Source organism: Amphiura filiformis, chromosome 6 (assembly GCF_039555335.1).
Source record: "Amphiura filiformis chromosome 6, Afil_fr2py, whole genome shotgun sequence".
Lineage (NCBI taxonomy): Eukaryota > Metazoa > Echinodermata > Ophiuroidea > Amphilepidida > Amphiuridae > Amphiura > Amphiura filiformis.
The window spans coordinates 14044312-14066751 of NC_092633.1; the positions used below are offsets into that span (position 1 = coordinate 14044312).

The window sequence follows — 22440 nt, forward strand, 5'->3', positions numbered from 1 at the left end:
CACCAAAACTCAAGTTTTACTGATGAAAATGAATTCATTTTGGTATCAATATGTAGCTATTTGATAGTTCTAACCTTCTAGTATTATTTTAAAAGCAATTAAGCCATTAGTTGTCCGGTAGATAGACATAAAATGTATGAAAATGTTAATATTCAACGTCTAACAGCGTAAAATATGACAATATTAAGGGTAAGGGACATACAAATCACCCAAACTCAAGTTTTACAGATGAAAATGAATTCATTTTGGTATCAATATGTAGCTATTTGATAGTTCCAACTTTCTAGTATTATTTTAAAAGCAATTAAGCCATTAGTTGCCCGGTAGATAGACATAAAATGCATGAAAATGTTAATATTCCATGTCTAACAGCGTAAAATATGACAATATTAAGGGATAAGGGGACATACAAATCACCAAAACACAGGTTTCACTGACGAAAATGAATTCCATTTTGGTATCAATATGTAGCTATTTGATTGTTCTCATTTTCTGGCATTATTTTAAAAGCAATTAAAACATAAGTTGTCAGGTAGTTAAACATAGGCATACAATATGAGAAAAATGTTGATATTCCATGTCTAACAGCGTAAAATATGACAATATTAAGGGTAGGGACATACAAATCACCAAAACTCAAGTTTTACTGATGAAAATGAATTCATTTTGGTATCAATATGTAGCTATTTGATAGTTCTAACTTTCTAGTATTATTTTAAAAGCAATTAAGTTATTAGTTGTCTGGTAGATAGACATAAAATGTATGAAAATGTTAATATTCAATGTCTAACAGCGTAAAATATGACAATATTAAGGGGTAAGGGGACATACAAATCACCAAAACACAAGTTTCACTGACGAAAATGAATTCCATTTTGGTATCAATATGTAGCTATTTCATTTTCTGGCATTATTTTAAAAGCAATTAAGTTTCCCACGAGGGGTTGAAGGTCATAATGGGGCCAATACTAAAAAATTATCCTATCATGTTGTAATGTTGTAATCTCAAATTGTTCCTCTCATCGCTAAGAATTTTTAAAAAGACAATTGTCATAGTTCTACGAAGCTTAGTTCAGGGGTTATAACGTTGAATATATCAAAAATATCATAAATAAAGGTCAAATTTTAAAAATGGTCCAATTGCACCAATTAACGTAAGAAACCTCAATCGTATACTACATTCAAATTTTGGTGCAACGATTTGCATTCCGTGTTCCCCTTCACAGCTAATGCAGCCAAAGTTGAGTTATGGTAATATTTCCCCTAACCTTAATATTACCATATTTGACACTGTTACACATGGAAGTTTTTTCTCACATTTCCTTTGTATCTACATAACAACTAATGATACTAGAACGTTAGATGAATTCATTATCACGAGTAAAAGTTGAGTTATGGGAGTTTATATTTCCCCTACCCTCGATATTGTCATATTTAGGGACCGTTCACAAACATTTGTAAGGGGGGGCTGATGCAAAAAGTGTGGGGGGTCTGAAAATTTTTGCCCCTCCTAAGGGGGGGCTGAAAAAAATGACCAAAAATGTTCCTGGAAAAATTGAGTTTATATGATTTTCTATGGGGTTGATCCATAATTTTCATGTCTAAAAGGGGGCCCTAAAATTTTTGAGGCCTGTAAAGGGGGGGGGCCGAAATTATTTTTTTGTGATGAAATTTTTTTGCATCAGGCCCCTCCCCCTTGCAACTTGTTTGGTGAACGGTCCCTTCTGACAGTTTCTGTGTATCTACCTGACAACTAATGATCGCTTTGTTTATAGAAAGTTAGAACAGCCAATCAGATACATTTTGATACCAAGATGAATTCATTTTCATGAGTAAAAGTTGAGTTATGGCAGTTATAAATTTCCCTACCCCTTAATATTGCCATTTTACGCTGTTAGACATAGAAAATGTAACTTTTCCTCACAGTCTCTGTATATCTACCTGACAACTAATGATCGCTTTGCTTTGAAATAATACTAGAAAGTTAGAACAATCACTTAAATACATTTTGATACCAAGATGAATTAATTTTCATGAGTAAAAGTTGAGTTGTGGTAGTTTATATTTCCCCTACCCGTTAATATTGTCATAATTATTTATTTATGCTGTTAGACATAGAATAGTTACCTTTTCCTCACACATACTGTGTATCTACCTGACAAATAATGGTCGCTTTGCTTTAAAATAATACTAGAAAGTTAGAACAATCACTTAGATACACTTTGATACCAAGATGAATTCATTTTCATGAGTAAAAGTTGAGTTATGGCAGTTACAAATTTCCCTACCCTTAATATTGTCATTTTACGCTGTTAGACATAGAAAATTTACCTTTTCCTCACAGTTTCTGTATATCTGCCTGACAAATAATGGTCGCTTTGCTTTAAAATAATACTAGAAAGCTAGACCAATAACTTGGATATATTTTGATACCAAGATGAATTCAATTTCATGAGTAAAAGTTGAGTTATGGCAGTTTATATTTCCCCTACCCCTTAATATTGTCATATTTACGCTGTTAGACATAGAAAACGTACCCTTTTCTCACAGTTTCTGTGTATCTACCTGACAACTAATGGTCGCTTTGCTTTAGAATAATACTAAAAAGTTAGAACAATCAATTAGATATACATATTGAATTGAATTGAATAGAATTAATACCAAGATGAAGTCAATATCATGAGTAATATATTGAGTTCTGATGATTTATTTTCCCCTACCCTTAATATTTTTCTATGTTATGCTGATATACGAGGGAAATCAACATCAGTTTTGTTGGTTTTTTGGGTTTTTAAAACATTTTTGTCTTTCCCAGTGGTTACTCACGTCCTACACATAAATATTCAAAATATCAATGGAAACTTAACGGATTTTGTAAATGGAAGTTGGTGCAGTGTAGTGACATATTCATGTACACACACATTCATCCCCTCACCCCCACACATACCCTATGTACACCCAGCACCCCACACACACCTCGTCCCACAGACACCCCAACGAACTCATACATATTATAATGATTGGAACTGTTACAATAATGTTTCCATTGATATGCTTAACATTAAAAACAAAATAAAACATTAAAATTTAAATTAAAAAATTAAAAATGGAAACTGAATCAATTTTGAAAATATAAAGTGGTATAGTTGTGAGATTTGAGGCCAATGTCAAACTTTACACATATGGTTTAAAAAAAATCAGATTACCACTCATTTATGGACTATATACTTCCAAATATGCTCAAGTGAAACCTGTTTTTGTTTAAAAATAATACTAGAAAGTTAGGAAAATCATTTAGCTACATATTGATACCAAAATGAATTCAAAATCACGAGTAAAAGTTGAGTTCTTGGAGTTTATATCTCCCCTACCCCTTAATTCTGTCCTATTTTTGGTGATTTTATGCGATTATACGTCCATACATAAAATTCCCTGTAAAAAAAAAAAGTGATACCACAATTTGAGTCCACTACCTACCTAGCAGTGATCTAGAGGGTCCATACTAACTACCTATGGTGTCAAACCTTGTATGTAGTGGAGGGTGAACGAATTCATTTTTTTGAGGTTGCTGCTCCAATTGAGGTAGTGAAGGAGGGTCGAGAGATGAAAAGAGGAGAAGCAGATGGGTGATCGAGATTGTAGGGGAGGGGCGGAAGACAAAAAAAGAAAGGAAGAGGGGGAGAAGGAGAGTGATGCAGTCACAGGGCTTGGGGGGGGGGGGAAATCCATTTTAGTGCAAAAAAAGAAAGGGAGGGGGGAGAAGGAGAGAGAGGTAGAAGGAGAGCGATGCAGTCACAGGGCTCTAAATTACATAGGCGTAGATCGGAGGAGGGGCTAAATCCCCCCAATATTTTGTCAGGGGGGATGGTGGATATAATAACCCCCCCAAATATTGACGCCTGTGTATTGGTTTCTGTCAAAATTAACCTCATATTTGGTCATTTTAGCCACAAAATGCCATTTTTTAGCGCTTCGCGCCAATTAATTTCACGTTAATCCCATATTTCACCAGTTTAGTTTCAATAGGCCTATGCTAAAAAATTTCCCGCGCATTTGTACCATAAGGTTCACTGTACTGGGTACTTAACCCGCAAAAAAAAAAAAAAATAAATCTACGCCACTGCTTAAGTGTGTGCATAAGAAAGAATAAGTGCAGAGAAAGGAAAAGAAAGGAATGAATAAAGAAAATAATAATTATTATTATAGAATCTAAGCATATAACAGCACTAGGCAGCCATTTAATGATGCCAAAACCTTAACACGTTACGTAATTAAAACACCCAGTCAGATATATTTCACACCTGCCAAGCACATGTCACCCAATTTCGATAACTGGACGTTGAATGTACACTCTCATGAATATTGATTGGCAACATTTTCCAATATGTCAGCGCTCAAATCGGACACAATAGAACAATAGACCCTTCAGTGCATTGGTCGCAAATGTTATTGTATTTTTGTTGATTTCGCACGTGCTTTTGATACAGTGCAAATTGATAAGCTTTTGTCGCGCCTATGCGAAGTTGGTATTTCTGGTAACTTTTATAAATGTATTTCTGGTATATACAAGAAGCTAACATCTGCAGTTAAATGCTTGAAAATAGAGGTGGAAAAGGTATCAATATTGGAAATGGTGTGAACGAAATCAAATCCTTATTTTTTGCCGATGATATTGTACTTATTGCTGATACGGTTTATGACCTACAACGGCATATAAATATTCTCGCCCGTTTTTGTGATGAATGGGGTTTGGATGTAAATATCGCAAAAACCAAAGTGCTTATTTTTAGACGGGGTGGCAGAATTGCGCAGCGTGAAAGATGGTTTTTTAAGGGAAATCGCATTGAAATAACACATACTTATAAATATACATGGGCAACACGCACTTTGTCGGACCAAGCAAGTAAAGCTATGGCGCAGTTGCGTTTAATTTCAAAAAAGGTGGGTGCTTTGCACATGCGGCACTTTTGTAAAGTTTTTGATTCAACTGTCGCTCCCATTCTTATGTATGGTTCTGAAATTTGGGGCTTTGGTGAATATCATCTTATTGAAAGAGTCCAAACAAGTTTTTCCTTGGTGTAAATTCATCAACTCCAAATTGTGCAGCTCTGGGTGAGTGTGGCAGATCATCTTTATAGACCACTTGGCATGTGACGTCATTGCCCGGCAGTATGCGCGCGCATTATGGCAATTTCCATTGTTCGTTGCCCTGCAGTGTGCGTACGCATCGTAGTCTGCTAAGGGCACGTGCATTTTAAATCGCCCGCCACATTTCATATAGTACAGGAAAGCCATTGAACAGTGTAGCGGCTCATTCGAGCATATCGATAGACGAGTCCCTCGCCTTTGTTGATAAACAGTGATGTCAAGTGGTCGACTTCCCGATCATAGATATCCAAGAATTGCATATAAGATGCTACTTAGACTTGATGAAAATGGTAAAACAACTTGGGCAAGCACTGTTAAAGATATTCTGTTCTCGTATGGCTTTTGCTATGCATGTCTTGCACAAGATATAGGTAATGAAATCGAATTCTTAAACTCCTTTAGCCAAAGAGTTTCTGACATCTCTCATCAAGACTGGGTGGCAGAGGTTTCATCAAACGGTCGTCTTATTCTATATCGGGAATTTAAGAACATGCGCATTTCTGAACACTATCTTGATGTATTTAATGAAAATCGATTCATAACTGCCGTGGCAAGATTACGATGTTCTAGTCATTGTCTTCGAGTCGAGACAGGACGGAGAGAAAATTTTCCTTATGATGAACGTGTTTGTTTTTATGCGACGAAGAAGAAGTTGAAGTTGAATTGCACTTTCTCCTAAAATGCAGCTTCTTCGATGATCTTAGAGCAAAATATTTCCCCTCCTGTTTGGACTCGAGGCCAACAATGGCCGATTTCATTCGTTTTATCACTTCATCAAATGAACACACTTTAAAAGAACTTGCTTCATACTGCCATTATGCACAATTAACACGGGGAGTTGGCTAGCTATGAGCTAGCTATGCTTTGCCCTCACTCATATTCTACGAAAGTGCGACCCCTTCTGAACATCTAACCTAGATGTAATTTTAGGTCATGTTAGAGAAATATATTTGCTAGAAGTTTGGATAATAGTTTAAATATTGGCTGGTTATTTTTCACACAGTGATGTTAACTAGGCAATGCCCATATACCTATAACATACACTGTTTGTAGAGGTCACGCGTCAATGGTGAGAGCACTGTGTATTGTGTATAGGAAAACGGACAGTAACTGCAGTATGAGTACTGATAATGGTAATCGCTGCGTATACATGTAAGTATAAGTATAGGTCTATAAAGATTTTTTTCACAAATGTCCATTTAATTTTATTTTAAGAAGGATATTGGCATAGAAATATCGGCGTACCCACAGGGGGTGGGGGAGGGGCAGCTTCTCCCTGTGAGAAATCTTGAGAGGGGATGAGGGAGGAAGAGGGTAGGAGGGATATGGAGAATGGGGGGGGGGATCTACAGGAAGGGAGCAAGAGTAAAATGAAGAGAAAGAAATAACATAATAGAAAGATAAGGACATATTATTTAAATGACAGTTAGAGTGAGAGAGGACAAAAAGAAAGAAAGAAAAAGGGGAAAACGATGGGAGAGAGAGAGAGGAGAGCGAGGGAGTGATAAAGTTAGTGTAGGCCTAGTAAAGAATAAGTACAGAGAAAGAAAAGAAAGGAAAATAAATGTAATAATAATTATTATAGAAACTTAACACATAACAGCACTAAGCAGCCATTCGATGACATCAATGCCGTTGTGCGTTACGTAATTAAAGAGCCCAGTCAGATGTATTTCGCACCTGCCAAACACAAGTCACCCAATTTCGAAAACTGGACGTTGAATGTACACTCTCATGAATATTGATTGGCAACATTTTCCAATATGTCAGCGCTCTAATAAGGCACAATAGAACAAAGAACGTTGCAGCCCGTTGGATATACATATGAATTGTAATATCATAATTGTCTAATATATAAAAAAGAAGCGGCTGATTTTATCCATATATTTAAAAAACATGAAATTTGTAATACTTAATTTGTAATTTTTTTCTGTGAACAGCAACAGTATACGTTCTGTCCATTGAGAACGTTTATAGTCCCTTTTCTCATAGCGGGCACATCTCATTTCATGACGTCACCGGTTTTCTAGGCCAAATCTGTCTCGTTCGAAGGAACTCACCGTTTAAGTTGGTTTTTGCGGAATATCAATTTTAAACGTCTAATTTTCTCAAAAAAGGAGTCATTTTCATTGTCCTCATAATATGTGATGCGATCAAGCAAAATCAGTCGGAACTCGGCAATAATAAATTTTCAGTTTCCTATATGATAGTAAAAAGCATTTACAAAGCTGGATTTTGCAGAAAACCCCATTGAAATTGAACAACCAGTTCCAAAGATATGAGCAATTAAAGAGTTTCCAAAACAACAGGAAACAAAAGGAAAAAAATTCCTTTGTTTGGCTATATCTCAAAATCAATATTTCCGAGTTCCGACTGATTTGGCTTGATCGCATCATATATTAGCTTGCCAATGATATGATGTTGTTTTTGCTATAGACCTGCCCTTTTAAATCGAGCTGCAAATGCATTTGTTCCGTAATTCTATCTGAGACTAGTAACCAACTCAGATTCAACATGTATGTTGTGATCCTTTCCATAGTGTTTCTAGAATGTCCATGGTATTCCTTTTGTTTAGCTCGCTGCCCGAGACCGTTATCTTGAGCTATTGTGTTGTGTTGATAATGGTCTCTGGGCAGCTAGCTACCTCCATTACTCTAGGTAATGGTCGAGGCAACGAACCTTAAACAAAAAGAATACAATGGATACTCTGTGAATAGAAAAGGGCTTGACGTATATATTATGAGATAGTTAAAGACCCGCGAAGTGTGCCCGAAAGGTCAAGAAAATGTGGCACAAGTATGTACAATATGACTATCATCATTTGACAATGAATAATCAATCATTATGACATAATACGAGTAGTTAGGTTTAAGGTTATTGCAAGTCTTACCAGATACATGTGGGCATGACATGGATGTTCCACTCTTAGTAGATGTGGAAGTATCAGTAGTGTAACCAATGCTGACAATACTTCTTCCTGGAGCAAATATGTCGACACATGTGCCATAGTTGGAGAACGAGGATCTATAGTCATCATTGTCAGTAGATCCGACTGTTATTGCCTATTAGGTATAAATAAAAGAAGTAAAATTAGCAAGGCAGGCGTAATCAATTATAATTTATATACGTGGATAATTGGATGTTATCAGCAGCCCCGGGGGGCTGAGCAAAATTCAATAATATGCCGGCCCTTCCTCAACAGCCCGAAAAGGTTGACCCAATTTTTTTTTTTCGGTGGTTTGAAAAAGTGAAGAGCAAAAAAAAAAAGGGATTATAAACGATAGCGCCCTAAAAGCAACACATTTTGATGTGTAGTACAATTTTTTTCGCCCTTGTTCTTTACTAATTCTTTTACCGCCCTCCTTCTTCCGCCGCCCTTCGTTTGCCGCCCTTCTTCTTCCGCCGCCCTTCGTTTTGGCCGCCCCTGCTTTTTACCCCTGGGGCTGGTGCCACCAAAGCCCCCCCCCAAAATATGCGCATGGTTATTTCTGATAAAAATATTGAAAGCGTATGTAATAGTGCTGCAGATGGCGAATCAATTGAGCCCAAGGGGATGTCACAAGCAACAAAATTGGCATATACGTTAGCCAAGATTAGCCATTCGTGGAATCACATTATTCCAAGGTCAAACGTTAAACACGAGTCAAAATTTAAAGTTGCTCAAATTTTGTTTCAAAGTGTTTCAAAATATTTTGCTAATAAGGATTCAGAAAATATATATATAGTTTGACATATCTGCGACTTATCATTCCGGAGTTATGAGCAAAAATGTCAAAGGTCAACATTTGGGCTCTACATGGGTCAAAACATAAAATTTCCTCGGATTTTGATAACAAAATTTCAAAATGTTTAGTCTGGAGGAAAATCACAAATTTGTGCTTGCATAAAATTGTTGGAAGTATTTTTGAGTAAAAGTTGATAACATATTATAGCTATCTTTACTAATTTGGACCTGTTGAATCCAAAAAAGATGGTGACCAATCGTTATTTTTAGTCTGTGATCCTCAAAATGACCCCATAAATGACCCCACAAGGTTATACAGGGGTCAAAATTAAACATGCACCGATTTTCATTAGCATATCAAATTATCCGTCTGATCGTAAGGATCACAAATATAAATTTTGTGCGTGTACGACCTGTGGTTACGGAGTTATGTGCCAAAAAGGGACGAAGGTCAATTTTCAAATTGTACAGGGGTCAAAAATTAAAGTTGCTCGATTTTCATGAAACTTGAGTAAAAAATGAGCTCGCATGCACCAAAATCGTGAAATCGATTCTCTGCGGGACAGGCAACCGATGCAATTGTCGCAACAAAGCTTAAAGGCACTAGTCCGCTATTGGTATAAGCAAAGAGCTTTTTATAGAAATAGAGTCGCAATAGATTATATAATGCTTTGTTCGTTTGATGCCGATTAGAAGTTGCGACAGGCTATTCATAAAAGTGGTACCATTGTTTCGAGCAAAGGGGTTATGCCATTAAATTGGTCACTGATCCGGCATCATATTAACGCTCTACACAACAGGCGAGTATCAATAAGTAACCACAATACAGTCATGTGTAAGGGTAGTCATGTGTAATGTGGTACCATTGTTCTCACGTATCCCAATTGTGTGCGTCTGAACTCTGAAGTCTATAAAGGAGGCTTTAGCTGTCGATGCAATCATCTTTACCACCCACCTGACTTTAGGCGCTTCATTTAAATAAAGTGAATGCTTTTGCTGATCGATTACACATCAGAATGTAAATAAGGCTGCCATGTTCACATATCTATATTACTCTATAGGCCTAATGGTAATCGCTGTACGTATACTTGTAAGTATAAGTGGGCAATTCCACGGTAACTCGTGCTATACTTTTGGGCGTCCTTTTACATACTTTGTGCTCCAGCTTTTTAAACTCATTTGATTGGAATCTTTATTTTTTGTATTTTAATACCCAACATTCAAGGCTAGACCCTCATAGTATTGCTAAATGAATCAACTTTTGTACGTATGGGACAGCTGCGAAAAACGGTAACTCGTGCTACGAGCTGTGACATGCTAAAAATCGCTCATTTTATTTTGATCGTGTCCTAAAACAAAAACAGTAAAGCCTAATTGATTATATGATAAGTAACTGCTATGCTAAGGTTTATCTTAGTATAACTTAAAAGGTTTTGTCCCTCATAGTTTTACATTGACTGGCAAAAAACATGTTAACTCGTGCTACGGTAACTCGTGCTACAGTTTGTCCGGCTGTATACAAAATGGTTAATGTTCTTTTATATGTCGAAGTTTCTTGATAAGAATTGCTCAATGATATGATCAAATAACCAAATCTATGTACATATAACCATGAAAACCCCCAATCTACGTACAAATAACACCAGTACAGTGTATGTATCAGCATAGGCCTACAATGTACAATGTACAACACGCATTACATGTACATCCCAGCATTGTATTACCGTACTTAATGCCTTGCTCCATCCTGTTTGGATATGTCATACGACTAGCTAACGGCTTAAATTTCAACAGTTAAATTGAACAGTCAACAATTGATAGACTTTTACTTCCAGGTTATTTCACCCTAAATTAGTTCACAAAACTTGTATACCGAGGTATCGGTATAGAATGTTTGGTCATCTCTTGGTTGAGACCATCTCCTGTGATTTCCTGCTTGTTGCATTACTGAAATACAGTTTACCCAATTTCAATCACTTCACCTGGAAAATGAGACCCGGGGGGGGGGGTACTCAGTACAAATGACCATACGGGGACGTGCCGCAAACATGGGTAGCATTTTCAGCCTTCTGGTATATCAATGACCCCTTTTTCAAAGCCTATTTTGGTATATGAATGGGTCCTTTTTTCAAAATTTTCTCAATTTTTTCGGAAAACAGCCCAATTTTTCCTTAATCTAGCCAAAATTTTCAAAATTTTCCCCAAATTTTGGAAAAATTTGTAAAAACTAAGACAATTTTGGGTAAATTCGGCCGAAAATTTTGACTTTTGGTATATCAATGGGTCCAAATTTCTTGAAAAATTGGTATATTTATGGGTCTACTTCCAAAATCTCAGCGGCACGTCCCTACCAAAACCAAACTTGAGTACCCCCCCCGGGAAATGAGACCCATCATACTCAACAACATGAACAAATTTGGTATACAAATCTCAGTATTAACTTGAAATGTCACTGTGACTGTTTAGCTAGTCTAAGGATTTCTAGTATCTATATTGCTTAGTTCTTGGGCTAGATCTAGAGGGGAAACTAAAATTTTTGGTTGCATCATTTTGACCAGGTATTAGTAATGGGATATATATATATATATACTCGAGCATTTTTAATAATAATAATAATTAATAATTAACAACATTTTTAAAGCGCAAAATACAAAGGTTTCTAAGCGCTAGCAACAACTTACACTACAACTTACACTACTACAAAATGACATGAACATGATAAGCAATAAAATACAGAGTCAATTAATTGAACAAGAAAGTTTTGAGCTTGGTCTTGAATTGATCAATGGAGACAGCGGAACGGATAGTGAAAGGGATATTGTTCCAGAGGAAGGGTGCCGCCACTGCAAAGGCCCGGTCGCCATAGGTAGATGTTTTGACAAGCGGACCGGGTTTTAAAGCGAGCTGGTGAGCGGAACGGAGAGAGCGGTTAGTGGATAATGATATGAGGTTGCAGATGTAGTTGGGTGCATGTCCATTAAGAGCCTTGTATGTTAGCAGCAGGATCTTGAAATGGATTCTTTTCTCAACAATCAACCAATGAAGTTCGTCTAAAATAGGAGAGATATGTTCATAGCGCTTAGTTCCTGTAATGAGACGGGCAGCAGAATTTTGAATTCTCTGAAGTGATGACAGGAGGTTGTCAGGTAAACCATACAAAAGAGAGTTGTTGCAGTCCAAATGAGATGTAACAAAAGCATGGACGAGGCGCTCAGTAGATTGACGATCTAAATACTTGCGAATGCGGCCGATCTTATAAATACCAAAAGAGGCTTTCCGGCATATATTGCGAACATGGTCTTTTAACAGCAATGTGTCGTCAAGCAAAACACCTAAATCTTTCGCAGAATTTGATGGAAATATATCGGAACCTCCAATGTTGACAGTCGGAAACACGGAATATGTACGGAAGTTGGAATGGAAATGAATGATTTCAGTTTTTGAGTCATTTAACATGAGTTTGTTTTGGATTGCCCAACAGCGAACGTCTGAAATGCATGATTCGAGCTTGTTTACAGCTTGAGGATGATGGGTAGATTCCAGGGTCAGGTACAGTTGAGTATCGTCGGCATAAATTAGATGGTGAATATCATGATGAGCATTGATGACATCGCTCAGCGGAGCACTATACATAACAAAATCAAGTGGTCCTTTAACAGATCCTTGGGGAACACCCCAAGGTAGCGGGAAAGGATCAGAGATGGAATCACCGATGACAACGGCTTGTTGGCGACTATCCAGATATGAAACACACCATTGTAAAGCAGTACCAGATATGCCATACCTCCTTTGGAATCTTTCAGATAAGATGATGTGGTTTATCGTATCAAAGGCAGAGGAATAGTCGAGTAACACAAGCACTGCTTGATGGCCTTTGTCAAGCGCAAGTAACAGGTCGTTTGTAACACACAGCAGAGCAGTTTCCGGTGAATGGAATTGCCTATATGCAGACTGGCTTGCAGAAAATAAACTATTTTCTTGCATATACTCTTTCAACTGAGCAGTCACGATCCTTTCCAGGACTTTGCACATAAACGGCAGATTGGCGACAGGTCTATAGCTTTTCAACTCGTTTGGGTCGAGATTCTGCTTTTTCAATAGCGGTATAATGTGCGATAATTTGAATGCAGTAGGCACTGTACCAGATGCAAGCGACAAGTTTGCTATTTTCGTGATATGTGGGAGCAGTACGTCAAGACACTCTTTGACCAGCCACGTTGGTATTGGATCAAGTTGGCAGCACTTAGATGCACTCTCGTTGATGACTTTGCAAACAGTGTCCTCAGAAACCAGCTTGAACTCAGTAAAACTGCTTTCACATGACTCAGCTAAGGTGATCGATAAAGGTGGAGTACTTATGTTGTCCAGTTTCTCACATATCTTCATGATTTTATCATGAAAGAAAAACCAAATTGATTGGCGAGTTCCTTGGAGTTAGTGTGATCCGGGAGAGCACATGTTGAAATTGTCGAGCATAATCTATTTACAATCCTGAACAGGTTTTTGTCATCAGCATTAGAGATCTCACTACGATGGTAAGTACACTTCGCCTGCTCGAGCATAACTTTATATGATTTACACTCTTCCTGGTAAATTTGTCTGTCAATCTCTAAGCCAGACTTAAGCATTTTACGTTCCAGTCTTCTTTTACGAGATTTCGCTTCGTGGAGCTCATCCGAATACCAGGGTACTTTTGGCCTGATAGTAACCACCTTTGTTCTAACAGGGGCGTGCTGGTCGAGAAGGGTACATAAAATGCTATTGTACTGATCTACCAGATCAGAGGCGCTTTCAGAAGGTGCAAGTACAAGAGCGGATACAAGAGAGACTGTACAAGGTAAAGTCTTCGAGCTTCATAAAGGGGACTTTATTGGTATGTGTGCACAAAAATTTGGTATATTTACACTATTTTGGCACATTATCAGGGTGGAAACTAGCTCCTTGAACCTTTTCTCTATCTTTGCCTTCCATATTTTTGCTTTCAATTTTCTGTCAAAAGGGCACTTTCATCTTTGAATTTTGGACCCCACACATGTGTGTGTTTGCCTGGTTCTTTGTTTGTTTGCTTCTTTGTTTGGCTGCTCGCGGAAGCAAATTAATTAATCCACCGTGCAGCTTCAACGCAATAATCGATCAACTACATACTTGGTATGATGATAGGATATGGTGGCTTGATGTGCTGTATAGTTTTGTGTTATGTTATTTGCATATTTATGAATATTAAAATGCTTAAAATGCAACTTCAAACTTGGTTTGGTGATTGGATATTGTGACCTGATGTTTGTGTCATACATGTTATTATTTGCATATTTATGAATATTAATGAGCTTATTTGCATATTGCATATTATTTTGTATTTACAAAACATTGTTATTTACACACTTTTGAGTGGGTGCCACCTTAATTACGAACTGCGTAATTCTAGTTTGCCAGGGGGAAGTCTGCCCCACCTGTCCCCCCCCCCGCCCCACTGGCTACACTGCTGCTAGAAAGTTGTTACCATGGTCACATATAAGTGCATATTCATGCAGTTGGGAGATACTTCTATTGCTGCCAAGTGGTAATTGGATTACCTTTGCTTGCACAGGGGGAAGTGTACACCACATTTCGCCATAATTCATTCTAGAAACGCTTGCTGTTAGAATAAGAAAAATTTTAATGCTAAATTATTGCACATTCTAGGGAAGCGTGGTTACCGTTTTGAAATAACCGAGTGAGAGGGTTTTCAAGAAAACATTTTTCCTGTCAAAACTGAAGCATCCTCTGTATAAAAGAAAATATGAATATTAACTGCACACCATATATAACGATTCGTGATATCCAATTGTGGCACGTTTGATGTCGTTTATGGGGCAGAGAATTTTATTTCAATTTTATATACGCCAAAATATTTTTTTTTTTTTTTTTTAATAAGGATAGAAAAAACGTTGAAAATTCTATGTATAAATAACATTAGACCCGGCAAAAGATTACTGTTTCGTTTTTATGGTAATCTAATCTTTTATTTCCTGAAAAAACATTTTGGGTCTAATGTCGAATATTCACATACTTGATCAAAACATCGAACGTGTATACAAGAAAATGGTAGGTTTTCCTCTATAGGCCCATTCCATGGCAACTCCAGGGATGTGCACCGCAGCACCTCTTCAATTTTTTCTTTTTCTGTGTGGTGGTAGATATTGATGAGAAAGTAAAATCCTGAAAAATTAGAGCTTCCCGTGCATCAATTTGTAATTTCAGAGGTACAAAATCAAAAATGTGTACAACTATAGAGTAGGCAAACCTAACTGACGATGTTGGAGGTCCATCAAGACCCTAAGCCAATACTCTCAGAAATGTTGTCCAAGAACATATCTTCAACATACCTGAAGTTGATGGTATCAGGAAATTGTCCCCTGACATTGGATTTTCAGGGGGTCAAAATGTAAAAAAAGTGGTTTTCCATGGGTAATATCTCAGCTAAATGTATTCTAATATGCTCAATATTGATAAGAGTAATGTCCTACCAAAGGGCTCTGACTGGCAAAAAAAGAATTGACGCTAAAATTATTTTTACTTTTGGAGTTCTGACCCTCCCTCAAAGTTGGTCCTGGTTGGACGAAGTTGCATTTTGAGGGAACTATATCTGTTAAAGTAAAGGAGTTACACAAGTTTTCTGATAGCAGATTTGAATTCTACACCAAAAAGTACCCCAGGATACATACTTTTCAAAGTTTTAAAGGGTTCCCTTTATACATTTATGGGAAATTATGGACCTCCAAACGTCGTCTTTCGCGTTGCGACACATTTTTTACGCTGACCCCCCTAAATTTCAAATTGATGCCACGGGAAAACGAAATGGAGTATGAAGCTCAAATTTTCAGGATTTTACGTTCTCATCAATATCTACCACCACACAGAAAAAGAAAAAAAAATGAAGAGGTGCTGCGGTGCACATCCCTGGAGTTGACATGGAATGGGCCTATAGTATTTTACTGACCATGGAAATGTACTGAGACACAAGCACGTGTCAAAATCGATATAATGTATTGTCCATATAGACGCCCAGTTATCATGTTTTTGTTGGATTTTTTTTTTTATAAAACACGTAGTTAACAACAATTGAACGCTAATAATACACATAAATGTTTTTAGGCAAATAAAATTCCAAAATATGGTACGTTTTCTGCCTTTGCTTGTCACGTGGTAGGCCTATGTTGAAGTTGCGATTATATCTACAAAGAAGTTTCAAATGAGTTCCAACAAGACAAGTAGCCGAGTGGTCTAAGGCGCTGGGTTCATAGTGTCCAAAGAAGTCCGCCGCCGTGAGTTCGAACCCCGCCTCCGCCAAACTTTAATGAAGTAAAATTAAAATTAAAATTTTACTTTTTAATAAATTTCATATTGGGGAAATGTGACTGGCAGAATTTATTTATGGCGTGGAGTGGTGTGGGGGAAGTGGGCTATGGTAACTTGTGCTACATCGGTAACTCGTGCTACTGGTAACTCGTGCTACAGTTTTTAATGGGTCATTATTATGTGGTGGATAGTGTTTTGTATTTCATTTTCTCATTTTTATTCAAGGTACTACTAGTAGAAGGTAAATAATAAGTGTCATCAATTAAATTACCAACATTTTGTAAATATATAAAAAAAAATGCATCTCTCGCTAACTTATGCTACACCATATTTAGTGCTATGAAAACACAATGAAAGGAAAAAAATTAGCGGGGGACTATTAAAAATGTGATGGATATTTCTTGAAGACCATATTTCATAGTTATAAAATGTATCAAATTAAAGAGAAAAGTGCCCATGTGTAATAAATAGGCCCACTTGAAAAATATCTAAGTTGAACAGGATTTTTCTACTAAAAATACACTCTCTTAAATTTTTTTTTTTTAAACAATATGTTAGAAAAATGCCGAAAAAGTTTAGAACTTGAACATTACATCTGTTTGGAATAATATGAAAAAAAAAAAAAAAAATACATAGAAGCAATATTTTTTGAGTCATGTCCACATTTGCTTGGAATTGCCCAAGTATAGACCTATAAAGGTTGTTTTTAACAAATTTCCATTTAATTTTATTTTAAGAAGGAGATTGGTATAGAAATAGTGGCGTATCCAAAGAAGGGAGGGATGAGAGAGGGCTGGAGGTAGGGAGAAAGAGGAAGAAATGGAGAGATATAATAAAGACAAGTAGATAAATAGAAATATAAGGAAATGATGAGAATGAGAGAGGGAGGGTGAGAGGGGACAAGGTGCGCGAGGGAGTGATAAAGTGTAGGCCTAGGAAAGAATAAGTACAGAGAAGGGAAAAGAAAGGAATGATGAATACATTTAATAACAATTATTAGGCCTATATAATAACTAAACACATAACAGCACTGGGCAGCCATTCGAGGATGTCAATGCCTTTATTCGTTACGTAATTAAAACGCCCAGTCAGATGTATTTCACACCTGCCAAACACAAGTCACCCAATTTCGAAAACTGGACGTTGAATGTACACTCTCATGAATATTGATTGGCAACATTTTCCAATATGTCAGCGCTCTAATCGAAAACAATAGAACAATAGAGTGTATGCAATAAACCCAAGCGGAACGAGAGTTGCTAAGTAACCGCTACCCGAACCATAAACACATGCATGATCAGACAACAAGTGTTCAATTTCCCCATAGCTTCCCACGTTGTACACATGTCAGTCGAATTTGGCGGTGCTGGTTTGTTTGTCCTCCAAGCTATAGCATTGTTCACTTTGTGTTGAACATTGTACGTGGGCCTCACTGTAATAACTCAAAGATAACTGTGATCATCATTTCAAGAGGTCACTCTCCCGATTAAGCTAAACAACCTATGTGGAGGAATTTTATGCATGAGCAATCACATCAATGACGTAGTAATGAATACCCTCTATAGACCCTGCAGAGCGTTGGGTATAAGTATATTCAACCCATCGTTGGACGTTTTTCCAACAAATCCAGGCCAATCATCTGCCAGTCATTCATAGTGTGATATGCATGTCAGCCTGGATTTGTTTGAAAAATGTCCAACGATGGGTTGAATATGCTTTAACTTGGAAAATGAGACGCGCCGCGCGATTTTGAAGTCCACGAACTATGCCAAATCAAGCCTGTAAAGCCATTATATACGATCATCAAATTATTATTTTGTTATTTACTCAAAATAATAAATATAAAATAAAATATCAATGACTGTCAGAAAAGGTTTCTGACCATTTTAAGCCGTAATGATTAGGTAAAGCGAAAGAAATCCCATTTTGGTCGTTTAAGGTTATACAAGGTGATATTTATTTTCGTCATCGGACGAATGCTATGCTCATTGAGCACGATTACGTAACATACTGTTACGTGGCTCGAGACTCGAGCCACGGATCGATATAATGGGATAGGCATCGTAGTATTACGTAACACACCGAAAGATGTAGTTTAACTCTAGACAATAGGCGCCATATTGCAGGAGGGTTAGAGTTCATAGAGGAAACGTTAAAGGTTAGTAGATTAGGTCACCCAGGCACATCACTAATGTGTTTCACGAGTTGTAATACCGACAGGTAAAAACATTGATTTTGTAAAATTCTCCCGATTTTTAAAATTACTAAATAAGGTTAGTACTTCAAACCATTCTTTGATGAATCTATGCAATATGACGGTAATTTTGAAACATCTAAGAATCAATCTTAAACATCTTCATGATATTCATTTTTTGCGCATGGTCAAAGCATGCTCTTGCGCTATCCACAGACTATCCGGTGGAAACTTCAAAGCAACGATCATGCGTTAATATTTACAAAATGGCGAATGATGTAGTTTAAGTCGAACAATAGCGTGACCGGCGTGACGTAGTTTTTGGCATTGTTCCTATATGCACTTTCACCCTCCTGCTCGAGCTGCGTGTTCATGATTTTTCATCATTCTCGGTTGAGTATTCACGACTCGCTGACGTGCTTGTACCTCGGTACCATCATCAATATGAATGATCCCGCTACCAACCAAGGTATCTTGGCAGCTATCACCTCTTTGCAAAGGCAAGCGCAAATTAACACTACTACCACCAAGCAGAAAGCAAGCGCACGTTTACTTTCCAGAGTAACGGGAATAAAGAGCAATTGCTATTTCTCTTCTCGAGGAGGAGAATATAAACCAGGCCACCGTGGATCAAGCCGTCGCCCGCCTAAAAGAAGCACAAGTTGAGCTAAAGAAACGGCAAAAGCTGATCAAGATTGCTGATCGTTCCACCCAGGGCTGGTCCACGGTCAAGGAGTATCTCACAGATGAGCTCTGTGATGACTCGGGCGATGAGAAAAGACTCCGCAAGGTAATACGTTATTATTATCCAATTCAACGTTAGTAATTTACCATTTTTGATAACTTCCAAGAGCCACCCCCCCCCTCCCATGACGCGGACCACATGAGGGCGAAAATAATAAGATGAAACCGATAAACAATAATCTATATGTTCAATTTGGTAGGTTTTCATGCCATTGGTCATTTCATTAGGCTTTGATTCTCGATAATGTTGCAGTTGTTCGCCGTTATTCGTATCCACCCCCACAATAAATGATAAATAAACAAAAAAACCATTAGGCCAAATCATCGCTCTTACTATTGATTCCGTTCTTATTCACACTTTTCAGGCGGAAAAATGGCAGCCAACAAGAAGGCTGAGGCGGCAAAAAAGTGACCAAGAAACCGTGCGTCGCCATTCTCATCGACCACGCCCAGATTTCCTACTCCTTTGTAGCGTGCTGGCAGTGGTATCAGTAATTTTCGTCGCTTCAGCCCGTACAGAATCGACAACCGCACATGTTTTCAATGCGGCATCGCAGGTCACATCAGACCCAACTGTCCAGCGCTTAGAAACGCACGCCAAACCCAACCCCCGCCACCAGGAACCAGCCGCTAGACTTTGCAACCAACATGACCAAGAGATCAATAACTTTACCACCAGGAGTCAAAGGTAGATTGAAAAATTCCTTACATTTTTGGAAAACTGAATTAAATGCCAGTGCTTTTGTCACGGATGTTATTGAGAACGGATATAAAATCCCATTTATGGTCCAGCCGCCCCCCTTTTATTCCAAGAATAACAGGTCTAGTTTGGAACACTCTGATTTTGTTGAGGCAGCTATTGCCGAATTGTTGATAAAGCAATGCGTAATTCAAGTAAATTCACAGCCGTATTGCTGCAACCCATTATCCGTTTCTGAGGGGAAAAGTTACGTCTTATTTTAGATCTGCGTCATCCTAATCAGTATGTCGTATTGACAAAATTCAAATAATATGAAGATTTAGCTCATATTGCGCAATTTTTGGATCACGGGCAGTTTTATTTCTCCTTCGACCTAGAGTCCGGGTATCACCACGTGGACATTTTTCCACCTCATCAACAATTTCTTGGGTTTTCATGGTCACACAAAGACGGAATTACGAGATATTATGTTTTTACCGTTCTCCCATTTGGGCTCAATAGTGCGTGTTATTTATTCACAAAATGACACGCCCACTTGTATACAATTGGCGCGCTCGCGGTATTGTTTCTTTTATCTACATAGATGATGGCCTCATTATATCTCCCAGCCACGGCTCAGCAGTTTCCAATATGGCAATTGTTCAGGACACCATCATCATTCGTAGCGGATTTGTTCCCAGCAAATCAAAGTGCGTATGGCAACCTATGCAAAAGATTCAATATCTAGGTTTTTTGATTGATTCGACTTTGGAGCGCTTTTTCATCCCCCAGTCAAAGATTGCAAAGTTACAGGCCTGCATAGAAGAAATAATTTCGCGTTTCGTTTTAGGCAAGCGTTTCGTTTTAGCCTCATGCGCCGGTCAAATTATATCAATGACCCCCGCTTTAGGTCCCGTCGCCAGCCTAATGACTCGAGCCACGTACCGCGCTATTGAATCACGATTGTCGTGGTCAGATTCCATTGTTCTGTTGCAGTCCGTTTATTATGAGCTTAGATTCTGGACAGACAATGTTTCGTCCTTGAATGGCTATCCATTCAGATTTCGCTTGGCACCCACTATGCAAATATTTTCAGATGCAAGCGATACCGGCTTTGGAGGATTTGTTCAGGGTCATCCCGATTTACGCTGTCACGGTACGTGGACACCGGCTGAAAAGACTACGAGTTCCTCGTGGCGGGAATTGACCGCAGTTTATAGAATCCTTCCAAGGCACATCGGGTGTCGACGCATTTTGCCCGAGAATGGGGCTATGATAACAATTATTTTTGCCCTCCGGTGTCTTTGATATCCCAAGTGATAAAGAGAATGGACATATCCAAGTGTATTGGTACATTGATTATTCCAAAATGACCGTCCTCACATTTCTGGCCTATTGTTTGCCCGGATGGTATGCATTTAAGCATGGAAGTAAGAGACATGGAAGCTGGTCGATCCAACACCTATTGAATTATTTACGTAACATTCTATAGAGGGTACGTATCAAGCTATTGTGATAACAATGTAGTCAGCGTGTATTTGATGTGGATCAGACTTGCCGCCTTTATTGCCAGTTCGTTTATTTACAGGTTTATTATTTTGAGCAAAAATCGTGTTTTTCTTGATTATGTTTCAAGTATGTTGTTTTTATTCGGAAAAAAGTGACAGGGATGTTAGATTTGTAATCCATAATTACAAAAATCCAATCAAAATATCGATTTCTACCCTATACTTACAGATTTTCTTAAACTTCAAAATATTGGAAATCATGCATTTACGTCTAAACCGCGTAAATTAGCGGTAATAATTGATATGCGCACTTGGCACATGCTTTACATTATAAAATGAATCCCGCATCTATTTGTGTGCCCGGGGCTGCCCGAAATTGCTGTTGACCAGAATGTTCCAGAGTCGGGTATTATCTTTACATTTTGCGTAAAATAAATTGTATTTCATTTCATTTTCTGTTTTAAAACTGCTATCTGAAAGTCTAGCATATATATATACATTTAATCGGTAGGTTTTCACATAATTACATACTTTTAATAAAATTGTATTAATTAAACTGACCATTACGTAGGGATTTTATAAAATCTGTTTGTGTTCATAAAACTAGTCATGCACTGCGGTAATATAACACAGCCCATTGTCAGGACTTAGTACACGACCTCGTACTGCTATTGATTTTTAAGCGGGAACTTTGATTTTTGACATGGTACACGTTGACCATGCGTTGACTCAATTGTTCCACTTTCACCTGTACTGCTTTTGTTCAGTATCGCGGCAAGTATGATACTCACTTTGATGTAGTATTTGACCAGCTTCCATGTGTATTACTTCCATGATTTAAGGAAGCACGTACAGGATTGGAGGCTATTGAGAGTCTCTTTCAACGCACCCTCATTATAGGAAAGGCTTCAGTTTTCTGCGAGAAACCTTCTTTTCTGACTTTAGCCCTAAGATTTGACTTCAATAACCCACCTAGGACTGAGAATAAAGGATTTTGTTGTTCAGAGCTCGGTTATTGTCCCTCATGCATTAATTAAAAAAAAAAAATAACGAAATACGGTCTGTTTGTTGACCTTTTTAACTGATAGCCATATTGTAACAAGTG

General features: G+C 37.8%; 1 protein-coding gene and 1 pseudogene across 1 annotated transcript; one reads left to right on the plus strand and one right to left on the minus strand.

Annotated features, from left to right (window-relative positions):
* Positions 1–22440, minus strand: part of LOC140154361 (aqualysin-1-like) — a 61766-nt pseudogene that overhangs the window by 10301 nt on the left and 29025 nt on the right.
* LOC140154079 (uncharacterized) lies at positions 18849–19800 on the plus strand. The gene is given in 3 exon segments (XM_072176690.1): positions 18849–18965; positions 19006–19194; positions 19621–19800. Coding segments are annotated over 3 exon segments (486 nt in total).